Source organism: Gracilinanus agilis, chromosome 1 (assembly GCF_016433145.1).
Source record: "Gracilinanus agilis isolate LMUSP501 chromosome 1, AgileGrace, whole genome shotgun sequence".
Classification (NCBI taxonomy): domain Eukaryota; kingdom Metazoa; phylum Chordata; class Mammalia; order Didelphimorphia; family Didelphidae; genus Gracilinanus; species Gracilinanus agilis.
In genome coordinates this window covers 672,342,108-672,366,181 of record NC_058130.1, presented here as the reverse complement: position 1 = coordinate 672,366,181, position 24,074 = coordinate 672,342,108, and the positions used below count along the sequence as shown (strand labels likewise).

General features: G+C 35.5%; 1 protein-coding gene across 2 annotated transcripts in view; it reads left to right on the top strand.

The window, feature by feature from the left end:
- Window positions 1-24,074, top strand: part of TATDN1 (TatD DNase domain containing 1) — a 42,238-nt gene that overhangs the window by 12,351 nt on the left and 5,813 nt on the right. Inside the window, exons 4-11 of one of the 2 annotated variants that reach the window (XM_044669050.1) lie at window positions 2,449-2,512; window positions 5,248-5,391; window positions 5,492-5,534; window positions 14,465-14,550; window positions 14,633-14,673; window positions 17,415-17,491; window positions 20,532-20,602; window positions 22,444-22,570. In XM_044669050.1, the coding sequence (XP_044524985.1) occupies window positions 2,449-2,512; window positions 5,248-5,391; window positions 5,492-5,534; window positions 14,465-14,550; window positions 14,633-14,673; window positions 17,415-17,491; window positions 20,532-20,602; window positions 22,444-22,570 (653 nt within the window). Of the gene's footprint in view, window positions 1-2,448; window positions 2,513-5,247; window positions 5,392-5,491; window positions 5,535-7,175; window positions 7,252-14,464; window positions 14,551-14,632; window positions 14,674-17,414; window positions 17,492-20,531; window positions 20,603-22,443; window positions 22,571-24,074 lie in introns of those variants that run through there. The other variant, XM_044669057.1, reaches the window with a different exon arrangement.

Here is a 24,074-nt window from a genome sequence, read left to right as displayed (position 1 = left end):
TTACTTGTTGGCTACCGAGGGGAAGAGAACATGAATCATGGAATCATGGAAAAATATTCTAAATCAATTAAATAAAAATTTCCAATAAAAAAAAATATATGTTGCAGCCTATTCATACCCACCATGTACTGTTATTGCCCTTTGGTAATACTGTCTCCTGGACATCTCAGGAATAGGGACTGTCATTTGCGTTTTCTTTATTATTCCCAGTATTTAGCAGTGTCTGGCAGATAGTAGGCCTTTAATAAATGTTTTTTGACTGGTTCAGGGGAACTTACAATATTAATTATTTAGACACTGTGGTATTCTATAACTCATATCCAAGACTTTTCTGAGTAATTAATTTTTCTTTTTTTTTTTTTTTTTAAGATATCTTGAGAATTGTTTTCCACGTACCCTCAAATGATCACTGCCAATTTAGTTCTCTTCTGTGTGCTTTTGCTATAGTGTAACTGCATCTTCCTATTCAACTTTTTCATGTAAGGTATTAGAGACTCTAAGAATCCAAATATGACCACTAGTGGAATTAATGAGTTTGTTATAGAAGTCTTTTAGGGATCTTTGCCATTTCTCATCTGTACATTTTATTTTCTTCCTTCCATTTTTATATTTAAATAATATACTTTGGGTGATTTGGCTTAAGGTAGGTCTCTTCCCAAGCTTTCTATCAATTTATTTTTCCCTCTAATGTTTCTTACTGTTTTATGAAGTAGTGCTACTTATAATCCTCTTGTTTTTCTTTGCTTGCCCACTGATCTCAGGATATCTCCTTATACTTCCCTTTCTCACTTATGCTTCTTCAATTGCAGCTCAACAGCTACCATATAACTACTATGTTAACTACCATGTCACACTACTGATTTCTGTTGATCTTATGACACTTGTATGGAAGGTTAGCCCTATTTTATTATATTAGCCCTATTTTGCATATAAGGAAACAGAGGATAAGAGAGGTTAAATGACTTGTGTATGAACATACAGTTGATATCAGAACTGCCTCAATTGGCTTTCTAGGAAGTCATGCTCAAAAAAGTCATCAATAGATCAAGGAGTGGGGGGGGGGGGTGTAAGAGGGAAATAATAGGTACAATATCTATTTCATTCCAAACAACTTTATAAAATTCCTTTTTATACAATCATAATATACTACAAACCCAGCTATAATACCTTATACCTGAGTGTCTATGGGCACAAGTCAATTAGCCACTCCAGAGGAGTTTCCTTACCTGTAAAACGAGACAATAATAGTCAAACTGCCAATTCCATAAAGATGTCTTGAAGAAGGTATTTTGTAAATATTAAAGCATTACCTAAATGTTAGCTATTTTTATTTTTATTTTCATTTTTCTTTACCTCAGTAGTACATTAGTAGATATTTGGTCAAGATCCTTACTTATAAAATGTGTTGTTTAACAGTAAATACAGCAAAAGGAGCATTGACTTTGAAGTGAACACTTGGGTTCAAATTCCACCTCAGATATTTTCACCTGTTTGTGTCTGGGCCCTGGTCTCTTCATGAGAGGAGATAAATAGATTTAGAAGATCCAAAAATAGATGGCCTCTGAAGTTTCTTCCAGTTTTAAATATATATTATCATCTTATGCTCTATAATCCCAGTAGAAAATACATTCTTCTAATGTAAAATTTTGAATATATAATTTGTATTCCCTTTTCACAATTTACTTATCATTTCTTATACAAAAATTAAGGAAAAGAAAAAGATTCAGTAAGAAATAGTCCCTTGTTCTCATAGACAGTCTGACAGGAGGGTCTGATATCTATAGTCCAAAATAACATTTGGGAAGTGCATCAGGGAAGTGCCAATCTATCGCTGTTTTATCATTATGGACTTAGTTTGCTCTTCTCTCCTGGGGGTGGGGAAGGGGAGGAATCATTGTTTACGTAATTTACTATGTATTTTATATGATTTTGCTTAAATTTTAACATCATAGTGTTTTGTTGTAATTTTTCTTTTACTAATGTTTTTAGCTCTCAATTGATTTACTTTTTAGGATAATTATCTACTTGAAGTAAATGCTATTTATTTCTTCCAAGATGCTGCTAAATTACAAGTGAAAAAGACACTTGATATCAGATGATAGAATTGGACTATCTTATTTCTAAGGTCTATTCTAGCTCTAAATCTGTGGTCACATAATTGTGCATAATTGAATTCTTTATTGGATTGTACACTTTGTGTATTCTGAGTAGTCACAGTTAGTAGAAGATTCTTTGCTGACTTTTTGTAACCGCAGTGGGAGATTTATTTGGGGAAGTACTTACTGGCCAAGATTCACAGGCTTCATCAGCATAAATTTCACTGACTGAAGAGACACCAGCAAAGTAGAACAGACACAAAAGTATGAAGATAATGGGCTCATTGTCATTTCCTCTTAACTGTGAGTCACAGATAACCCATATTCTTTTGTTGTTTTTTGTCTTTTTCAGTTTATGATTACAGGTGGAAGTCTACAAGACAGTAAAGATGCCCTGAATTTGGCAAAGACAAACGGTATCCTTATATTTGTTTACCCAAAATCCAGTTAATTAAATGGTTTTGAAGATATTTTGAGAACTGGCAGAACTATGGTAAAATATATCACTACTATTTAAAAACATGGTGGAAAAAAGAGAATGAACTATGTTTTAGTGGTATTCTGTTAAGATGAATCAGTAATTAAACTTTACAAATAAGTATACATCATACTATTTTTAAGCCATGCAGTGCAGGAGAAGCCTCTTGTAACACTTGTTTTTGAGGGCTCAAATGGCATGTCTCCCTGCCTTCACTCTGCTTTCTCCAATACAATAATAATAGTAACAATAACTAATGTTTATGAAGAATTTTAAGGTTTGCAAAACACTTTCCATATACCATATTACTTGATCCTTAAAACAACTCTGTAAAATAGGTGCAATTATTATTATTACTACTTTTTTACTGATTAAGAAAAAAGACTGAAGAGCACCATATAACTTGCCCAATGACCCAAAGCTATGAAGTGCCTGAGGCAGGTTTCAAACTCAGATCTTCCTTACTCCAGGCCTAACCCTAATGCTTTTTCTGTTATGACAACTGCTAAAATTCATAGAATCATAATTTCAGAGTAGAAAGAGACTTCAACAGCCTTTTATTTCAACCTATACCTGAAAATCAATCCCTTATGCAACATAACCAACAAGTAGTCAGCCTGCCTTTTCATGAAGACATCCAGTGAGGCACCCTATTATCTCTCTCCCTGTAAAACCAGTCTAATTTTTATAAAGATTTCTCCTACATTAAACCTGAATTTGCCTCTTTGAACTTCCATCTACTTCCATACACGGAAACTAAATAGAATTAGTCTAATGTCTCTTTCATGACAGTCCTCTCAATACTTGAAGTTATCGTGTCTTCCCCTACATTTTTCTAGGCTAAACTTCCCCAGTTCCTTCAGCTGATGACTTTTGCCATATTGGATGCTTCCTGGCTCTCTTCTTAGAGGAAGTATCCTAATGTAGAAGCATGAGTTTTCTGTTGAGTTGACAAGTCTCTTTCCTCTTTTATTTCTTGATTGTGCACCATCTTTTCCAACACACCTTTCACAGTTCTCCCTTCTCCCAATCTTTGTACAGTGAAGTTGCCCAAGTATTAAAAGATATGTTCATTTAATTTGGAGGGTCTTATTGACCCTCTACACTTGTAAAATTTATCAACCTCATCCTTTGCAGTAGATCTTGAGCTTCCATTATATTCATGGTGTTTGTTTTGGAAACACTTATCATGATGAACATTGCAGTGCATGATGAGTAAGCATTCTATGAAACTTTTTTTGCCTTTGTATATACAATAAAACCAGCTCAGCAAACTGCATAATTTGCCTCTCCCAGAAGAATTTGTAAACGAATCATCCTTCGGCTTAACTTCCATTTCCATATATCTCTTGTTTATGATGAGAATGTCAATATTGACACAGGTCAGTTCCTCCAAAGTACTTATTAACTCATTGGTCATTGACCAAAATCTTCTATTTAGAGTACAAATAATTAAGTTACTTTTTATAGATGGGCTAAAAACTAATTCTTATCCTTTTTTGGGGGGTGGAAGGGGCGGAACAGAGGAGAAGCAATACTTTGGGGAATCAGAAGGGGCCTGTACATGAATACGAGCTATTTTGTATTTTTCTTTTTCTCATAAGGATAGTATAGCAAAATAAGCCATCCCCATGTGGCTGACCTACTGGTGGTGAGCCTCTTTTTAGACTTAGCCAGGCTTGCCTTTTGAAAGTATGCTCAGTCCATTGCCAGGTCCATATGGACTTGAAGACCTTTTCAGCCTGATGGAATCTGCCAGAGCTTTCACTCAGCTGGCAAGCCTTTGAAAAGCGAGGTTCACTTCTATAGCAGGTCAATACATTGGAGTATCTGTGGAGGTTAAGAAAGTTTGGACATATATTAATGGACAGTCTACTAAAGAAAAATGAGCAAAGTTCTTTATGCAATCTTGAAGGAGAATGTCATTCCTTGTTGGGGTGATAGAGAAAAGCACTCTCAGTTATTTGCTGTGCCTCATTTACCTAATTTTAGTCAGCAAAGTACCTGGCCCAGGCAAATGATTTTTCCAAATAACTGAAGCTGCTCTTTAAAAGCACCTAAACTTTTAAAAAATTAATTTGGATAGAAATCATTTAAAAATGTATCACCCTCTACCCTTCCTTCATAGAGAGGAAATGGATTATAATTTAGTTTTATCTTGATGACACAAATTCATCATTGTGCATATCATACTTTGTTTTAACTTATTGATGTCCCCAGAAACAAATGAGTTTTGAAGAACCCTTCAGTCTACATTACTCTGCTTTTATAGGTTTTCTTTTTTTCTCTCTGAGTCAGTTGCCACTTCTCATTGTTATATGTGTGTGTCTTTCTACTTACAACCTGCCTTATTTTATATACAAATGTGTAGCTAAGCATTTGAGAGTGGCTCCATCCTTCTCCTGTGGGTACAGTGAAGCTTGGACTCTGGACAGGTTGCTTAACCTTTCACTGTTCTAGGTAACTCTTTTAAGAAAAGAAATTCCAAAGAAGGTCCTGACTTGCATTAATTGAGGGAACTTCTTCACCTGGAGGTTCCCTATACCAATGAAATCCTAGGTTTAATACTCATCTTGATTTATTTTTCTTAGAATAAGTGATAATTATAGCATTTTTGCATATTGGTTACAAATATGAAGACAAAAATAAGCCCATTATATTATTTTGTACTAGATATGTTTTACAGCACAGTTGGATGTCATCCTACCCGCTGTGGAGAATTTGAAAAGAATGATCCTGACCTTTATTTAACTGAGCTGCTAAATCTTGCTGAAAATAATAAAGGAAAAGTTGTAGCAATAGGTGAATGTGGACTGGGTAAGTGCCATTTGAGCAGGTCAGCACGACTTTAGTCTGTGATGCTGATTTTTTGCTTACAAAGCATTGATTAATTGTGGTTATTTTTAATCTTTTATAGATTTTGATAGATTGCAGTTTTGTCCTAAAGATACACAACTCAAGTAAGGAAATTTTATTACTATAGATTAATAGTAATTTTTAAAGCTTTTTTCAGGTCAAAATGTAGTTACTTTGTGTTAATGATAGTTTTAGCCATTATATATTTGTAACTCTGAAACATGCTTTTTCATATGTAATTACAGCATTTTATTATAGATATTACTATGAATGCATTTCTCAGTGAATCTTTGAATCTCGTGTGTGTGAATGTACTCATGGGGTTATGGAAGACAACAATAATTAGAATGTCTTATCAATTGCTATTATTAAACCTATTCATTCATAAACCATTAATTATAGCTCCTTGAAATATGGATCTAGGCAATAAATTACTAGAGCCAAGGGGATACCAAAAGTGGAGTTTAGGCCACCAAATCTATATCATATTTTATATCAACAAGACACTGGAAATTGCCTTAGAATTTCTTGAAAATTGGTGGTCATAAAATAGGGCAAACGTTAGGAGTCAGTTACAAGTGAGTCCCTCTGAGACCATTTTAAGGATTATACATAATATCCAGCATATTCCCAACTACTAGTCCAAACTCCTGTTTTATTTCAATGTCACACTGTGCAGGCTGGACTCCTCCCTCCCAATTCAGATGATAGCTTTTAAGTAAAAAGAACTTCAGTTTAGTTGGACATAATAAAGTTCTACTTCAGTATTCAGATGAAATAGCATGAGAAGATGCCACCTAGACTGGTTATTGAGTCCTTATTTCAAAAACCAAAGGCCAGGGGGTAGTCCACATTGTCATTGGGATCACCTCCAAATCTATATTTTTATTGTAACACTGAATAAGTTATATTTAATATTTTTATGATGTTTTAAATACTTGACAACCAGTTAACGGTTCTAATCCTACCTAGCCTTGGACTTAACACACTTCATTCTCAGAACCAAATAGGACGGTTTGAAATAAAGTTTAGTAAACATGGTTTTTTAAAAGATGTATATGACCCTAATCATCAACTATATCATATGGGTTATTTTGTTTTTTCCATAGCTGCACACTAATTCCTTATTCTTTAGTTCAAGTAGTATCTGTAGTTACATTCAGATTAATGGATCTATAGCTAGAATCTGATTAATCATGATGATGATAAAAAACACCCTACATCTGGAAGTTATCCCTTTGTGCCATATCAGTTGGCATATATACCATTTTTTAAAGTCTATACCATTATTAACATTTAAATAGAAAAATCTATATTGCTGATAGAATACTATCCATTATAAATAGGGCCATATGACAACCATTTGTAGTATGTTGTGGAGTATAGGGAAGTGGGAGTCAGGAAATTTTTCTATTCTAGGCTTTGACACTATCATGATCCTGGACCTTGTGGCTACTCAGAACTCCAATTTCCTCTTCTGTAAGAAGAGGGAATTGGACTAGATGTCCATAAGGTTTCTTCTAGCTCTAAAGTCTTGTCCATTTGCAGAATCTTCTAGAGGACCTTTAGTTATATATGTAATCTATTTACTTGAAAATTATTGGCCTTGAGGGAGATATTCACTTGGGTGGAAGGATGGTGCTTTGGGCATTTTTATTGGTATTTTAAAATGTTAATACTGTGGTCTTTTAAAAAAAAAATTGGACAGCAGACAAGATTTCAAAATAATCCTTTGGGGACTTAGCGGACACTGAAGATGAGGGATTGATGCCGTTCTGCCAACAGCCAGCTTAGAAGGAATGGTTCCCAACCAGTGTTAAGGTACCAGCGTGTGTCAGTAGGTTTTCTGGGTTCCTCTTAAAATCTTAGGTTATTAGTTATAGCTGCTACTTGAAGCCTCAAAGCCCTATTCAGCTTATTTTAAAAATCAAATAAAAGCTATGAAATAAATCAAGGTACAATCATCATCAGGTACTAATTGCTATCATTTTGATTATGTTATTGTTCCTAGTTATAGTAACTTAGTAGCCAGTAATTATTTTGTTATTGGTTAACTTTTAATGAAATATTTTGTAATCAATGAAAGTTATTTCATGCTATGATGACATAAATGAATGAATGCATCTAGCATACAAACTACTCAGGTTGATCCCATGAAACTTTTTCTACAACTTAGAAATAAAAGATGAGAGGCATGGAAGTTTTAACAGAGTCCTTCCCCAGTTTTTTATAATTTGGACCAAAATGTACCCTTCAAAAGTTTTGTTAGGTATATGAGCAATGAGAGATTTACATGAAAATAGTCACTACTTTGGTGTACCTACCACAAACTAGGAAATCATTGCCCTTGAGGGAGATATCCTAAACTTTTATTCACAGTTCTACACACTTGCAGTATATTGCTAAGAAGCCAGATGAATAGCAGATCCATAATAAGTCTAAAATATAAGTAACTGCTGGCAAATTCATTTTCTTTGATGTAGATCAAGTTGTTACTCTTTGGCCATTATGAAGAGAAAATTATAAAATCACTTACACTTAATTTTAGTGCTTTATTAACACACTTTCATTAAAGCCCTACTCCATTGTTTTATCCTGGCATGGAGGTGACCCTGGGTTCTTAAAGGGTATGCCAATGCAGCACAATAACTGGCAGGTCCTTCCAGGTCAATTCAACAAATAGTGAATGAATGAATGAGTACTTACTAGGTATTTACTGTATAATAGCACTGTGCTAATCACTAGAGACATAAATACAAAAAACAAGAGTACCTGTCCTCAAGGAGCTTATATTCTAACAGAAAGCACAAATGGGAGTGATGGGCAAGGAAGAGTGTTATTGTCAAGAATATCAGAAGGATGGTTAGTGGAGTCTAAGAGCAAGTGATTGACATGTTCTTTCTAGAAATAGTTATGTGGATTTTGTTATGGTAGCAGCCCAGTTTGTCTGGAACATATATGTGAAGGAAGTAAAATGAGATAAAGCTTGGCAGGTTATGTAAAACCAGGTTTGGAGAGTCTTGAAATGCTGAAGTAGGAATTTATACACTATTCAGAAGGCCCTAGAAGTTTTTTGAAGAGGAATGACATGATTTTAAGGAAGAGTATTTGTGTCGAATTATGGAGAAGGTATCCTCTGGGGATAGGACAAGAGTTGTAAGGCTATAAAAGTAATCCAGATGATAGGAGATAAAGGTCTGAACTAGGGAGGTGTGTTTTAGATGAGGGGTCAGGGATAATCGATATTGTTCAGCTATATGGGATGAAGAAGGAAGCCCGGGTAGCCAATAGCTACATTTCTCTAGTCAAAATTTGGTGTATAGGGGGCAGCTGGGGTAGCTCAGTGGATTGAGAGCCAGGCCTAGAGACGGGAGGTCCTAGGTTCAAATCTGACCTCAGACACTTCCCAGCTGTGTGACCCTGGGCAAGTCACTTGACCCCCATTGCCCACCCTTACCACTCTTCTACCAAGGAACCAATACACAGAAGTTAAGGGTTTAAACAAATATTTAAAAAAAAAAAATTGGTGTATTTTTAAAATACACCCAAAATGGCAAGGTTGAGGCATTTTACTGAGCCTTAAATACTCCATCTGAGCCTTACAATCCAAGTTGTGAGTACAGGCAAAAGTGATTTCACTGTGTGAGGAACTTCTAGTATGGGACTAGATCTCAACCATCTCTGGCTTAGTAGAAGTCCTAAAGTCCTAAAGAGTTGCCTGAGGCAGAAAGAAGTTAAATGGCCCAGATTAAGTATCCTCAGGTACTTAGAGGATAGCAGTTGTTCTTGCTGGGCCACCTTCTATAGTATTTTTTAAATCATGGAATGTCAGAGAAGTTCCCTAAGACTGGAGAAGGGCAAATATCCCAATTTTCAAAATAAGAAAGAGAATAGAATGCAAACTATAGGCTTGTCTAGAATATCAGATCATTAAAAGAAAAAAATAGAGAGCCGGTTTGGCTTTATCAAGAACAAGGCATGTCAGACTAAACTCATTTGCTTTTTTTTTTTTTTTAAACAGGATTCCTAAAGTAGTCCTTAAGGGAAATGTGGATATAATTTGCCTAGAGTTTAACAAAGCATTTGATAAATTATCTCATACTGGATTTTTTTTTTTTGAGAAGATGTAGAGATGTTAAACTAGATACAGTGAGATGGATTCCAGATTGGTTGTACAGCTGAACTCAAAGTTTTTATATTTGTTAATAGTTCACTGTCAGCCTGGCAGGAAGTCTCCAATGGAATGAGAACTCCACAGATCCCTGTGTGGCCCTCTACCACTTAATATTTTTATCACTAAGTTGGATAAAGGCATATATAGCATCATATTTGCAGATGACACAAAACTGGGAGGAATAGCTAACACACTGGATGCTAGTCATAATCCAAAAAATCTTGACAAGACAGAGCACAGGATTAAATCTAATAAAGTAAAATCCAGTAGGGATAAATGTAAAGTCTTAGGCCAAAAACAAATAAATAAATGAGTGTGTGTGTGTGTGTGTGTGTGTGTGTGTGTGTGTGTGTGTACACGTACACATACATACCCCTTCTCACATACAGTATGGGGGAGTCATTGTACAATTCTAAAATTTATCTAAGGCCACGGTGCTGTACCTATAGCATATGTGCCAGAGGGAACACTCAGAGCCCTCTCTGTGGGCATATGTGCTATTGCCTCAGCATAGTTTGCCAGAGTTTGTTATTAGAAAGCCAGAGGGATGCAAGGCCAGGCTGTTCGCCTCCCCCTCGCCTAAAGACATTTCTTACATTACACACCCCTCTAAAAGGTTAGCCATGACTAGAGACTTTAAGAGATTGTATTGTAGTCCCTAAAATTATAGTCCCACATGAGTCAACAATGTGATATGGCAGTCAAAGAAACTAATGTCATCTTGGGCTGCGTCAAGAAACACACAGCTTCTGGGGGGTCGGGGTGGGCAGGGGGTGTGTGTGTGTATGTTGAGGGGTAGTCTCACTTTAAGTTTACCCTTTTCAGATTTCATCTGGAATAAATACCGTGTCTGGTTCTGGTTCTAAAATATAACTTAAGAAAATGAGTTGGAGTGTCTAGAGTAGGACATCCAAAGTGGCGAATGGCCTTGAGTTATACCATATGAGGATCAGTTGAAAGAAGTGGTTAGCCAGGAGAAGAGAAGATTTAAGATGATACAGTAACTGTGTCACTGTTAAGGCCTGAACTGAAGGGCCATTGTGTGATGGATTAGGAGGAACTAGACTTGTTCTTTTGGGCCCAGAAGATAGAAGGAGCAGGAATTAGATGAAAGTTGCAAAAAAGCAAACTTAGGCTTGATGTAAGGAAAAATTTCCTAACAATTAGAGCCATCTAGGAGGGGTTTCCACAGAAAATGGGTCACCTCTTCTTGATGGTTTTCAAAAAGAAGCAGTTATGACCCCTTGTCTGATGTATTACAGAGAAGATTCTTTTCATAGATAGGTTGAATTAGATGGTCACTAAGGTTCCTTTCAACTCTCAAGTTACATGATTCTTTGACTTGTCCAGGCTGAGAAAGCTAAGAAGTGTCAGGTGAGATCTGAATCTAGGTCTTCCTTATTCCAAGTTCAGTGCTTTATCTACTATGGCACTATGCCAGAGAAGTCATTACTTTTAAAAGAAATAGAATATTTAAGGAGATGGCCAAAATTAAGGGACAATAAGCTGTGCCTCATTTTACATGCAGTCTCCCCGGATCCACCCAATTATTAATGCTCAGTTGTCAAGTTCCTTAGCATTTATCTGTGTATAAGAGGTATCCCCTAGTTAAATATTAATCTCTTGAGGGCAAGGATTATTTTGTTTTTATATTTGTATCCCTAGTCCCTAGCACAATGCCTTGCACATTATAGGTAAATATGTGTTGAATTGATGGAGAGAAGAACAGGTTTTGATGTAGAAGGTTGATAAGTTCAGTTCTAGACATAGGATCACGTTAAGTTTGTGGTATCTATAGTATGGTCTAGCAGCAAGTTGGAAATGCAGGGTTATTGTCAGAATCAAAAGAGAACATTTAAAAAGCTCTCAGCAAACCTTAAAGTGCAATATAAATTCAAGCTCAGCATACATATAGGAGTAGAGGCAACTCTAGGAGAGGCTCAAATATAGAGATCTAAATATGGAGGATGTATAGCATGGGAGAGAGAATAAAGAGAACAGAACCATAGGAAAGATCCATATTTTAGACATATATATCTAGACAGGAGTAGAAGAATAGATAGATAGGAAGGGAACCATGGGGATACAAATATCCCCACACGGCCAGTATCAGGAAGATAGAGATGATCCACGTTTTTAAATACCATAAAAACTTCAGGAATGGGCCCTACCATCACTTGAAAAACTTTCTAAGGATCAACCTAGCTAAGTTCACAAGACTTCAAGGGGGGAAAATACCCACCAGATGATGTTTAGAGCCTCAATATACCACTCATTAAGAATATTTACTGTAGCTTAGAGAAGGAATTGAAGTATCTAAGGATACCCATACTGAGGAAATTATACTTGACTGCAAGATTTAACTGTTAACAGGAATGAAACATTTGCTTATTCTAGCCCTACAGCACAAAAAAAGGTCACATAAGGTGTTGTTGACCTACTTAATTTTAAAATGTTGTGCTTCTTTAAATAGGAAATTTTTACTCTAGAAAATAGAGGTTGGCCTTTCAAATATATAGTAGGGTACTAAGTATAAGAAGAAGGTATTCCTTATCTCCTACCAACATCTATTCCAATGCTTCATTGTGGTGGAGAGGTGATCCTGGGTGGGCCTGCAAATTGTGTAATTAGAATCTGCTCCCCAGGACTCCAATTCCCAGCATCCCACTTTCATTCTCACAATATGTCCTTACGTTTTGGAGATAAAGTTTGTGTGTAACCTCACCCCTTTTTCTCTTTTCCCACTAACATGGCTAGGAAGACTTCTCTTTACTCAGTCTTTTACTTTTGTCTTTTTATTTCTTTTACTTCAAATAATTATTAATATAAATCTTATAAAATACTTGGAGTTATTGGATATTAATTTTAATCTTACAAAGTTCTTCCAGGTTTTGCCAAGCTGTAGTTGCTGTCACCCTCATTATCTCAAACATAGACATAGTTAGGACTCTTGGCCATTATGGAAGAGGGCGACCATGTTTTAGAAATCACCTACAATATTTTAGTGCCTTTTTAAAAAAAACAAAACTCCTTTAAAGACCTATTCCATTGTTTTATGCTGGCAAGGGGATGTCCATAGGTCCTTGAAAGCTATGCCAGTGCAGCACAATATCTGACAGGTACTTCCTATTCAATTTGCCATACATTTATAAGGCACTTGTGGTTTGCAAAGTATCATGCTCTCACTGCCCAGGATGCAAAGGTAGATACAACACCAGCTCATGTCTTGAGAAAAGACTTCAAGTATGGGGGTTCAACTGTAGACTATATATGGCTTTTCTAGAGCTAAGATCAACTATGCTCATCACTAAGCTTGCTGTGGGATAATGTTTTTGTTATAGCAATTTTTTAAGACTATCCAACTTATAGAGGGGTTATAGTCAACATTGGTGGAGGCATACCTGCCCAAAAATCAAGGACACTTGAAATATTCCTTCTCATCTCAAAATAGAAAAGATTTAAATTATAGCAGAAGAGATTTAAGTAAAATATAAGGAAATGCTTCCTAAGCATTGTGAAACCCTGAAAATGAGTAACAAGAGTTTGTACACTCTTCAGTTCCTAGACATTTATAATATTGGTAAAGCTATCTGAAGAACACACACATACACATGTATGCATTGCACCCCTCCCATGGCTGTAGTAATCATCTTTTATGAGATTAAAATGTTTTTCTCTTCCTCCATTGTCCCATATGCAAAAAGAGAAAGGGGGTGCATTTCTGGCTGGGATTAATTTTTTCCATTATTGTCCAGTTAAACAACAGCATACACCCATGCTCTGTCAGCACAATTTTTAAAAACCTAGTATTAATTTTGTGTCGCAGGGAGACATCAATAGGATTTTAAGAGAAGTAAAATTCAATAACAACAAAAAAAGAAGCCCTAAGTTTGAAGCAAGTAGGAATATAGTTCTTTTATTTTTAAGAGAATTCTAAGGTGATCTTACCCAAGTGTCAGAAATGATTTTAAGGCTATATTTAGAAGCGTCTTTAGAAATAATTTCAGTTGCTGCTTTTTGTAAATTTTTGTCCAGCTTTTTATCTCTTCCTTACTAGCTTTCAGTATGGCCAGATCAGTCTCCTTATGGTCTTGTTGCAGATATCCTGAAGAGAATGATTAGAGGACAGTGACCAGCCATATCCTACCATCAGATGCTCCAAGGAATTTGGTTGAATGTATTTGGTTTTGTGGACTTTAATTAAGAACCCTCTAAAATCACTTGTTTGGAGACTGTTTCTGCTTGCTTCAAACTCTGGACTTATATTGGCATGTCAGCATTAACCTCCAATAAAGTCCCATTTTGATCTCTTGTCATGACATGACAGTAATCCTGGGTTTTCAGAGATTTTGCTGACAAAATACAGGTTTTAGAAGGCTCTTCCATTAGGCTAGAAAAAGGCCAAGTGTGAGCCCAGGGACAGAGTGTCAGTTTAAATAAGTTTAAAGAGATCTATCATACTAAGTGATGAATGTTTAGTGACAGCAGTTCTCAAAGACCATCTTCTAAAGTCATAGATGTTTTAATGTATATCTTAAGTAGAAAAAATACTCATAGATCAATGAAATACTTATCTTTAAGACATATTTTCTATGCCTATATCTCTGCAGAAAACATTTAGAACCTGAAGACATCCTTAAAAACTCAAGAATTCATTTGGACAGGGAGGCTTTGATCTCCTCTGTGCTGTATGCTTGGCCTTTTGAATTTCCAAACTTACCATTTGTCATTCACAATTCAAGAAGGAAGAACTTAGGGGGAAAATGCATTTGACTTTTAAGAGCATGAAGCTTTTTAAAAATAGTTCCAAGAAACCAAACCAGAATTTAAATATGGCAATTCTGATTTTATGTTATACAGGTACTTTGAAAAACAGTTTGAACTATCAGAACAAACAAAGCTACCAATGTTTCTTCATTGTAGAAACTCACACACCGAATTTTTGGGTAAGTCATTAGTTTAAAACATAATTAAGGAACATTGCAAAAAAATTGTTTTATTATCATCTTTTTTGTTTTTACTTCACAGATTTGATGAAGAAAAATAGAGACAGATGTGTGGGAGGAGTGGTAAGAAAAATTCTACTTAATATGTGATATAGTTGTTAAATGTCTTCCTCCCCTATTTGAAGGCCTTGCAAATTTAACATTGTGGAAATCTTTAGTTCAGGGATGATTAAAAACACATCATCTCTACCATATGTACCATATGATTGTTGTTTAGAATATAAAATTGAACTAATTTTCTTTTTTGCAAAAAAACTCTGAAGTTTTTCATAACCTTTTAAAACTCTTTGCTTTTCCTTTTCACATCTTTTCATGAACTATTCTATTAACATATTTATATATGCTTTAAAGTTTTACAAAGTACATTCCTAACAACCATGTGGGTAAGTGCTATAGCTATTAACATCCACATTTTACAATTGAAGAAATTAAGAGTTCTTTAAGTGACTTATCGATGGTCCCACAATCAGTAAACAAGATCTCGACTCCAAGCTCATCAGTCCACTACACTGGACTATCTTCTTCTCACTATTGGCATAGTTGTTGCGTTGTATTATGAAAAACAGCTCATTTAAATAATCTAAATATAAGACTTGAAATTGCTTAGTTTGGCCATTGGATTGGTCATCTCAATTTCTCCCAGACAGTTATCGTCATGTTTAGCACTCTGACATTAATATTTTTAATAACTAGGCATTTATATACTGGTTTAAAGTTTGCTTTAGTTTTTCTCATTTGATCCTTATAGGAACCCGGGGGGGGGGGGGGGGGGGAGTGGTTTGGGCACAGTTATTATCCCTGTTTTACATATGGATAAACTGAGGCAGACATGTTCAATGACTTGCCCAAGGACGTACAGCAAGGACGTGTCTGAGGTCAGATTTGAATTCAGGTCTTCCTGACTCAAAACCCAGTGTTCTCTCCACTGTGCCAACCAGCTGCAACGAAGGAACCTCTAGTTTATGGGTATACATTTATCACAAATAGCAAAATACATATACTGACCATGAATGAATAACCCACTTCTACCCCTGACTGAATTACACAACCTTTGCATGTTGCTTTCTTGCATGTTTGCTTTAATATTTAGTAGCTAATCCTAGCTGTGTGATCAAGGGCTTAACCATGTTTGCCTACCTTGCCCTTCTGACAGTTGTTACTAAGACATAAAGTAAGGTTAAAAAAAAAACAAACACCTCAGGTAGTCATGTGACTGAGATCCTTAAGGGATGCCTTGCACACAGTAAGCACTGCCTTCTTGAATGCTCATTTTTAAGTCTGCTTTCTCCCCTACCTGCCCCGTCTAACCATTGCCAAATCTTACAAATATCACTTTGATGCTGTCTCTTGCATCTTCCCCTCCTCTTTTTCACCAAGGTTATTCTGTTGCCTCCTAACTGGTCACCCTGGTTCCAGTATCCCTCTTCTCTAGTCTGCCCTTCATTTTGCCTGTAGCAGGGATAGTTGTTTTTCAGTTAGTGGGCCCTCAGAAATACATGTTTGGGAGCAGCTGGATGGCACAGTAAATAGAGCACCAGGCCTGGAGTCTAGAAGACCTGGATTTAAATCCAGCTTCACTTCAGATTTTAATCATACAAAAAGACCCTCCCTCCCCTAATTATCTTTATTCATATGGCCTAGACATTGGTCAACTGTGACTGAATCAAAGAAAATATTAGGATTTAATAGAATTATTCTTGAGAAACTATGGGATGTGTCGTTGGTCAAACCACCTATGGAGCTAGGTGATACAGGATATAGAGTACTGGGCTTGAAATCAAGAAGACCTGAGTTCTAACCCTGCCTCAGATACTTAACTTTATGGCCCTGAGCAAGTCACTTAACTTTTTTCAGTCTTAATTTCTGCATCTCAAAAAATGGGGTATTGTAATAGCCCCTCCTTTATGGTTATTGTGAGGTATCATGTGAAGTGTTTTACAAACCTCAATGCTCTACATAAATGCTATTATTTCAGTGTCAGGTCCACATTGCCCCCACCAGCATCATACAGTAGAATATGTTTTCACAGCTCCAGGTAAATCCAAACAGAATCACGTGCTGGGCCTCAGACTCCTTATCTGTTAAATGGGGAGTTGAGCTAGTTGACTCCTTAAAGATCTTAATCTAGATTCTTCTAGATTATAATGTGATCCCTTATATCTATCCTTTAAGTGTTTTATTCATTCCTCCTGGGGGAGTTTGGGAGCTTCTAAGCTGGACCTGCCACCCACAGCAGCACAGTAACTTACAGAGTATCTGACCTTCCCCCTTTCTCTCTTTCCCTGTGCATTGCTTCCTCTGTTGGTTTTTTAAAGGCTTTCATGGTCTGGCTTCTAACAAACTGACCATTTTTGATGCTCCATGACATTCCACTGCCCTGCCAGTGATGAGCTGCCTCCTCATCTCTGCCTCATAGAATCCTTAGCTTCCATCAAAGTTTAGCCAAGTACTACCAGAATCTGACTGACTTTCCCAAATTGCTAATGCTTTCATGGCTCTGTATATAATTATATTTCATTTCATTTTCTGTGTTCAAGTTTCTGTCGTCGTATTCCCAGCACCTAGTACATTGCTGGCACATAATAAGCAATGAATTAATGCTTATTTGAATGATTCAATCCTTGAATTTAGGACTATTTTAAGTATTTAAGTTTTTTATTTTCTTTAAAAGAAAAATATTATTAAAGCAACTACAACACTAAAACTATTATATATATTCACATTTCTTTTGTAAAATTTTGGTTTTTTTTGAGAAATGTAAAGAAACCAATCAGTATTTTGGTACATAAAAGTCTTGATTCTAGGTACATTCATTTGATGGCACAAAGGAAGAAGCAGCTGCGTTGATCGATATGAATCTTTACATAGGAATTAATGGTTGGTAAGTTCAGCATTATGCTCTTAAAATCATTTATACTAAAATTCCACAAATTATTTTAAAGTGAGCTACTTACTGATGAGTTCTAGACTTAAGTCTAAGTCTTTTGGCTTAAAGTAATTCAATAAATTGCTTAATTTAAAAGTCAAGAAGAACTTGGAATTTATAATCAGAACACCTATGTTCCAGTCCCAGCTCTTTTTGTGGCTGGGCCTGTTTTTTTCTTCATTAATAAAATGTAGGGGGTTGGACTAGAATACTCCTCCTAAGATTCCTCCAAAATCTAAATCTTTAATCTTAAAACTTAGGCACCATTTCCATTTATGATGTTTATTGTAAGCTATGTAGCTCAATCATATTCCTAGGACTCATATGTTAAGACAAAGAAGTTGTGATATGAATTAGGAGGCAAACCATACACATGCAGGGACTACACAGATCCTTCAAGAATTGGCATAACTCATGAATGCTTTTTAAGTAATTAAGTAAAATTCTCTTAAACAAAAGTTCTTTGACTTGGATTTTTAAGTATTTTACTTTGGGGGGGGGGGGAATTAACATGGATTTCTCTGCCAAGTGCAGTGATTTCAGTTATGACAAAATTTTATGGGGTTTTAAGCTACTAGAAAATGAACTCAGTTTGGGATCTTTCCCTTTAAGATTCCTTGGGTTTCACCTATAGCCTTAAGGTTTGCTCACATACAAAATCATTTTTGTCATTTAAAGCTCTTCACAAGCAGTCCCTTTCCTCTTCTCTGCCCTCTATAACCAGCTACAGTGGCTTTCTCTTCTTCACATAGGACACTTGCTCTCAAGCTTCTGAGCCTTGACATCAGCTCTTCCCCATTCCTAGAACTCTCTCCCTCTTCACCTCTGCCAAAATCCCAGTTCATATGCCACCCTCTGCCACAGTCCATCTATTCTTTTGTATATTGTGTCTATATAGATTTATATGTTGTCTCCCCTAGAGTATGGAAGCTCCTGTTATATAGGAGGGGAAGAGTCCATGCTTATACCCTTTTTTTTTTTTTTTGCATCTCCAGACCTTAGCACAATGTCTGACACAGAAAGAACAGTTAAATGTTTGTTGATTGAGTGAAAATTTAGCTGCCCAGGACCCAAAGTAAATAACTATGAAGACATACAGTAAAGTTCCAGGCTTGATTCTAATTTTTATACTTAAACATCTCTCACCTTGTCTTGTATTTTAAAATTGCAGTTTCTATTTGAAGTGTTTTAAAATATTCTAATATATTAAGGTTTTATTGATACTCTTAAATTGGGGGGGAGGGTAGTAGAACAAGTTTTAATTATCTCTAAATTTGTAACTACCTTTGGAATTTGTACTTTTACATCCAAAATGGCCTCGGGGGGCTGACAATCCAAATAGCATTTATGCCAGCCACCAGAGATACAAGAGCAAAAAATAGTCCCTGCCCTCATGACAAATACTGCTAGCTGCTTTAAAAAAAATCATGACCTACCTTACTCCACTCAACCCCACTCTTGAAGTGAGTGCTATCTTTGAAATATACCTTCTTTTCTAGATTTTTAAAAAAAAAACTGCTTTACTAGGAAAGTAGATCTCTGCTGCTATATAGGATCAGAGATCAAGAAATGATGAAACATTGCAGGAATCTAATCTTCTCATTTTACATCTGAGGAATCTCTTGTCTAGAGAAAAGAAGCGGGTGATATAGTCAAGGTCGCCTGGGTAATAAGAGCAAAATCAGGATTTGAACCTCATTCCTGATTCAAAATCAAAGTGCTCTTTCTAGCATGTCTTCCTGGTATATTTTATATCATCTAAGTGGCTAATCAGCTATAGATTCAGACTGATTCCAAACACAGCATGGTATAATAAGAATAGCAATTAACATTCATGTTATCTAATAAGAAGATTCCCAGACCTTGATAAGTAGATGGAATTACCCCCATTTCCAGAAAAGAAATTGGCTTAGAGAGGTTAAGTGATCACATATAGCTAATAAGTTATTTTAAGCCAGAATTGAACTCAGTTCTTACTGACCTCAAGTCCAAACTGGGAGATAAAGCACTGGCCTTGGAGCCAGGAAGACCTGAGTTCAAGTCACTTTTATTTTCCCAATTACATATAATAACAATTTTCAATGTTTTCCAAGATTCTAAAATCTGGACTGTCTCCCTCCCTCTCTTCTCTCTATGTAAAGAGGAATTTCTAATGAAGATTCCCTTTATGCTAAAGTTATAGGCTACTATCCCTAATGTTTAATCAGCTGAGTTATGCTAATTTGCCACACTTCATGCAATCAACATTGCATTACTAATCCATTCCCGGCCATGTTTTTGTCTTTCTGTTCTCAGAGCTTGACTCAGTGTCTGGCACATAATACTAAAGAAATTTGTGTTGATCAATTATAATATGCATTTTAAGCTTATCCAGTGCCCCTTCAGCACAGCCTTTTCCAAACCCTAGAACTGCTTAGGGTTTTCTCCTTCAAATTACCTTGTTTACACATTTAAACCTCAATATAACAGATGCTTCTTTGTTGTCCATCTAGCACAATGCTTATATTTGTTCAACTAAAAGTTCTGTTTTGATCTATTAATCCCCCTTATGACCAATGGAAGGTTTCTGGCAAGATGGTTATTGAGGCAAGAAATATATTTGTAGTCTTAGGGCTATGGAAAATACAACCACTTGGCCCATATGTAGAAATTGAACATCTAGACTGGCCCAGTGAATTATAGTTAGTTCAAAAGGATTTAATCAGTTTTAGTAATTACACTTTAAAAGTCAGATTTGTATCTTTCCCAAGTTTTAGAAGCCTTAGTTTAAATTTTTGCCAAAAGTAAGATTTTACTGGTAAGCTCATGAAATGCCAAAGTATTGGGGGTCAAGGGTTACCTAGGAATATTGCATGTCTTTGTGTGGCTCTGAAAACTTGTAAGGTGATGGGATTTATACCAGCTTTAGAAATAAATTTGTGTTGATTAATGCCTGTTATATATAACTCTCCTTTCTTTGTTGAACTTTATATAAATGTTTTTTATAAATTTTTAGCTCACTGAAAACTGAGGCTAACCTAGAAGTATTAAAATCAATACCTGGTGAAAAATTAATGATAGAGACTGGTAAGTTGGCATTTTGACTGTGACTTCTATAGCTTTTAGTAAAATAAAGATTTAACGTAAAAAGTAGCTAGAAATAAAAAGTATTTAGTATCAAAGCTTACTGTTAAGATAGATAGAAGAGCACTTGCCTGAAGCAGCATGCCCTCAGAGCCAGGAAGATTATCGACATCCAAATCCCACTTCTCATATGTAATGTTTTTATATGCCCAGGCCAGGCCACTTAACCTTTCAGTGTGCCAAGAAAATATGAGACTCCCAAAAGTTGCAGAGCAAACAATGATCTGCAATAGTAAGAGGAGTTTATAGAGAGAATTCCCTAAACCAATGGAATCACAACAGCTAGAAACCCCACCCCACCTCTTCCCTCCTAAAATGTTGTCATAGTCTTACTCAGTATTTTTTTAAACTACATGTTCAACAGCAAAATGCCCTTAGTCTGCTGTCAATTACATATTTTCAGTTAAGTTTTATGCTTATGCACTTTTAAAAATGGATTGCAAGAAAAAATGAAGAAAACATGTTTAAGTTAGGCCTGCTTCTCAAGAAGATAAAAAAAAATTTTTCATTAAAAATCAAAAGCATTTCTTCTCAAATTCATCTCAAGTACATTTTTCAGCAACTCAAAAAAATTACTGTAATATTCTTCAGTGAAAGCAGGAGTTTCCTGGCACAGAGCATTCATTAACTATTTTTAAATATTTACTAAAAATCAGAAATGGTTCAAATATCAAAGTGGGTCCAAAGGCAGATAAGAACAAATAATTAAGGCTAGAATTAATCAAAGTCTTGTTAGTAAATTTCCCAAAAAAAATTTAAGTAGAAGCTAAACATGATATATACACCTTAAATACAAAGACCGGATCATAATGCCTGAAGGTTTTTTTTCTTTTTTTCAGGTATATATATATAAAAATAATATTCCTTTGCTCAGTTACATAGCACCCACATTTCAAGGATACAATGTATAATCCATTATAATTTATTTATTAAAGATATGTCCTCCATTAAAACTGTTATGATACTGTCCGTATGGGTTTTTCAAACACTAAATCAGTAAATCAGGCTCCAATAGCACTTACACAAACTGGAAATGAATTTGAGCCTTGGTCCATCTTTCTGGATATTAGTCTAAGTACAAAGGCTTATTACCAGGTTGAGCCATAAAATTAATAAAAATTACCTATTTAAAGTCATTTTAAACTACCTATTTTAAAGACTAATTAAATACCTGTGTGTCAGTAGAGTGCTTACTCCAAATCATAGCTCTTTCAAAGTTTTTAAATAAAAGCCCAAGAGCCAGGTAACATAGTAGATATAACACTGGACTTGGAGTTAGGAAGGTCCCCTGTGTTCAAATACCACTTCTTCAAACACTAATTAACTTATGTGTGACCTGGGACCAGTTACTTAACTTCTCTGAGTCTCAATTTCCTAATCTGTAACATGAATATAATAGCAGCTACCCCAAGGGCTGCTGTATCAAATGAGATACCATATACAGCTTTGCAAACCTTAAAACACTAAGTAAATGAAGTGCTGGCTATCATCATTAATTATTGATATTTTATTTTAATATTATATTATTAATGATAACAAAGATATAGATAATAGTCCCAATATCTCAAGGATACGTAGAGGTTTTTGTTCATTGGGTTTCTTTGTTTATAATGCAATCAAGTTATGTATCAAGATTTCCCATTAAATGTTCAGTTGGTTTAAAGCTAAATAATCATTTGAAAGTACACATATTATAAAAGCAAGGGTATCTTCTAAACTGTTAAGATGGTACAAGTAGTGGAATAATTAATGAAACATTTTTATCTCTTTTTGCACCACATTAGATGCTCCTTGGTGTGGAGTCAAAAATACTCATGCAGGAACAAAATATGTAAGAACTTTATTTCCCACAAAAAAGAAATGGGAAAGTGGGAATTGTTTGAAGGACAGAAATGAACCTTGTAATATTATGTAAGTATAATCACCTGTTCTGGATAAATAAGCCCCTGATAGGACAATATATTGTACTTAATAATCTGTCGTTTTTAAGTGAAAGCCAATTTGGATTAAAATCCAGTGCCTAAAACTTATATAAAATGTCAGGCCCAAACAGTAACTATATTTGAAGAATTTGCATCTTAATCTTTCAAACAGAAGATGTTGAAGAGGAGCAAACTTGATGTCTTAATGTCATAGAATCCTGGCTAACATGAGGGAAGAAAATAACTGTAATAACTTGTAGCACTTTGAAGTTTACAAAATGTGCTTTATATACACATTAGTTCATTTAAGCCCTACAATGCAATGAGTGAAAATCAAATGCTAAGTTGGAATCATATCATTCTTAGTATCTGATCTTTGTCTAGTCATGGTGCGGTGGTTCCCCACAATTTTCACCCCCCCAAACTCCTTTCAAAAAAACCCAAAATGTTGTGAACCTTCAAAGAAATTGAAAATACTACATAATTTTATCTGTAAGTATTTACTGCTTATTAAAGAATTTTTAGTTGAAACTCTTGGAACAGTTGTTAAGAATCCCTATCAAATGGGAACCACTGATATAGTGAAAAGTATATTGAGTACGGAGGTTGAAGACTTGGACTTCAGTACCACCTCTGCCCACTTAAGTGATAATAAAGCCATTAGGCAAGTCATGTCACCTCTTTGGATCTTAGTTTTCCCAGCTATAAAACAAAGTTACTGGGCTTCATCCCCTCTAAGTCCTTTTAGATCTTAATCCGTGATCTGATCCACATCCATAATCACATTTTTACTGTAAATGAAACAGAAAAGTACAGTTCTCTGAAATGCTGCTTCATGGAGCCTTCTAGGAGAGGCAAGTTATTTTAGGAGTAACAAAACTTTTCCTGGACACATTTATCACAGCAGCCATCGCCCATACTCAGAATAAGCAAATAGGCCATCACTGAGATGAGTACTGCTCTTGTACCTCTTTCTTTTCAGGAGCAAATGAAAGAGAAAATTTTCAGAAACTTCTAACTTAAGTAAATATGTCTCATAATTTAAAGTTTCCACTGTCTTAGAATTTTATGAAAAGCATCAATAGCAAGTGAGGGAGAAAAAAAAACAGGAAGAGAATTAATTTGTTAGCTGTTTGGCAGCATCATGAAAGACATGCTATGCAGAGTTCAGATGGAAAGATTTCCTTGTCAGGGGGGCAAGGTTTTTCAAATAGCCTTGATGCTGATGGCAATTATACTGAGCTCCAGAACACTACAAAGTCTCCTTAATCAAACCTATATTCATTCCATTCATTCCAAAGAGGTTGACCTAACTGCCAACACTGAATAAATGAAGTGGCCAAAAATTTATATTGCCCAGATTCCAACATCCCAATAGGTCATTGGCCCACTAAGTTATTAACAAAAAAGACAGTAAGCTGATGCTAGCAATGAAAAAGAGATCACTCTGGATCTCATTTTAGGGAAGAATGTGCTAGATTTAGGATCATTTC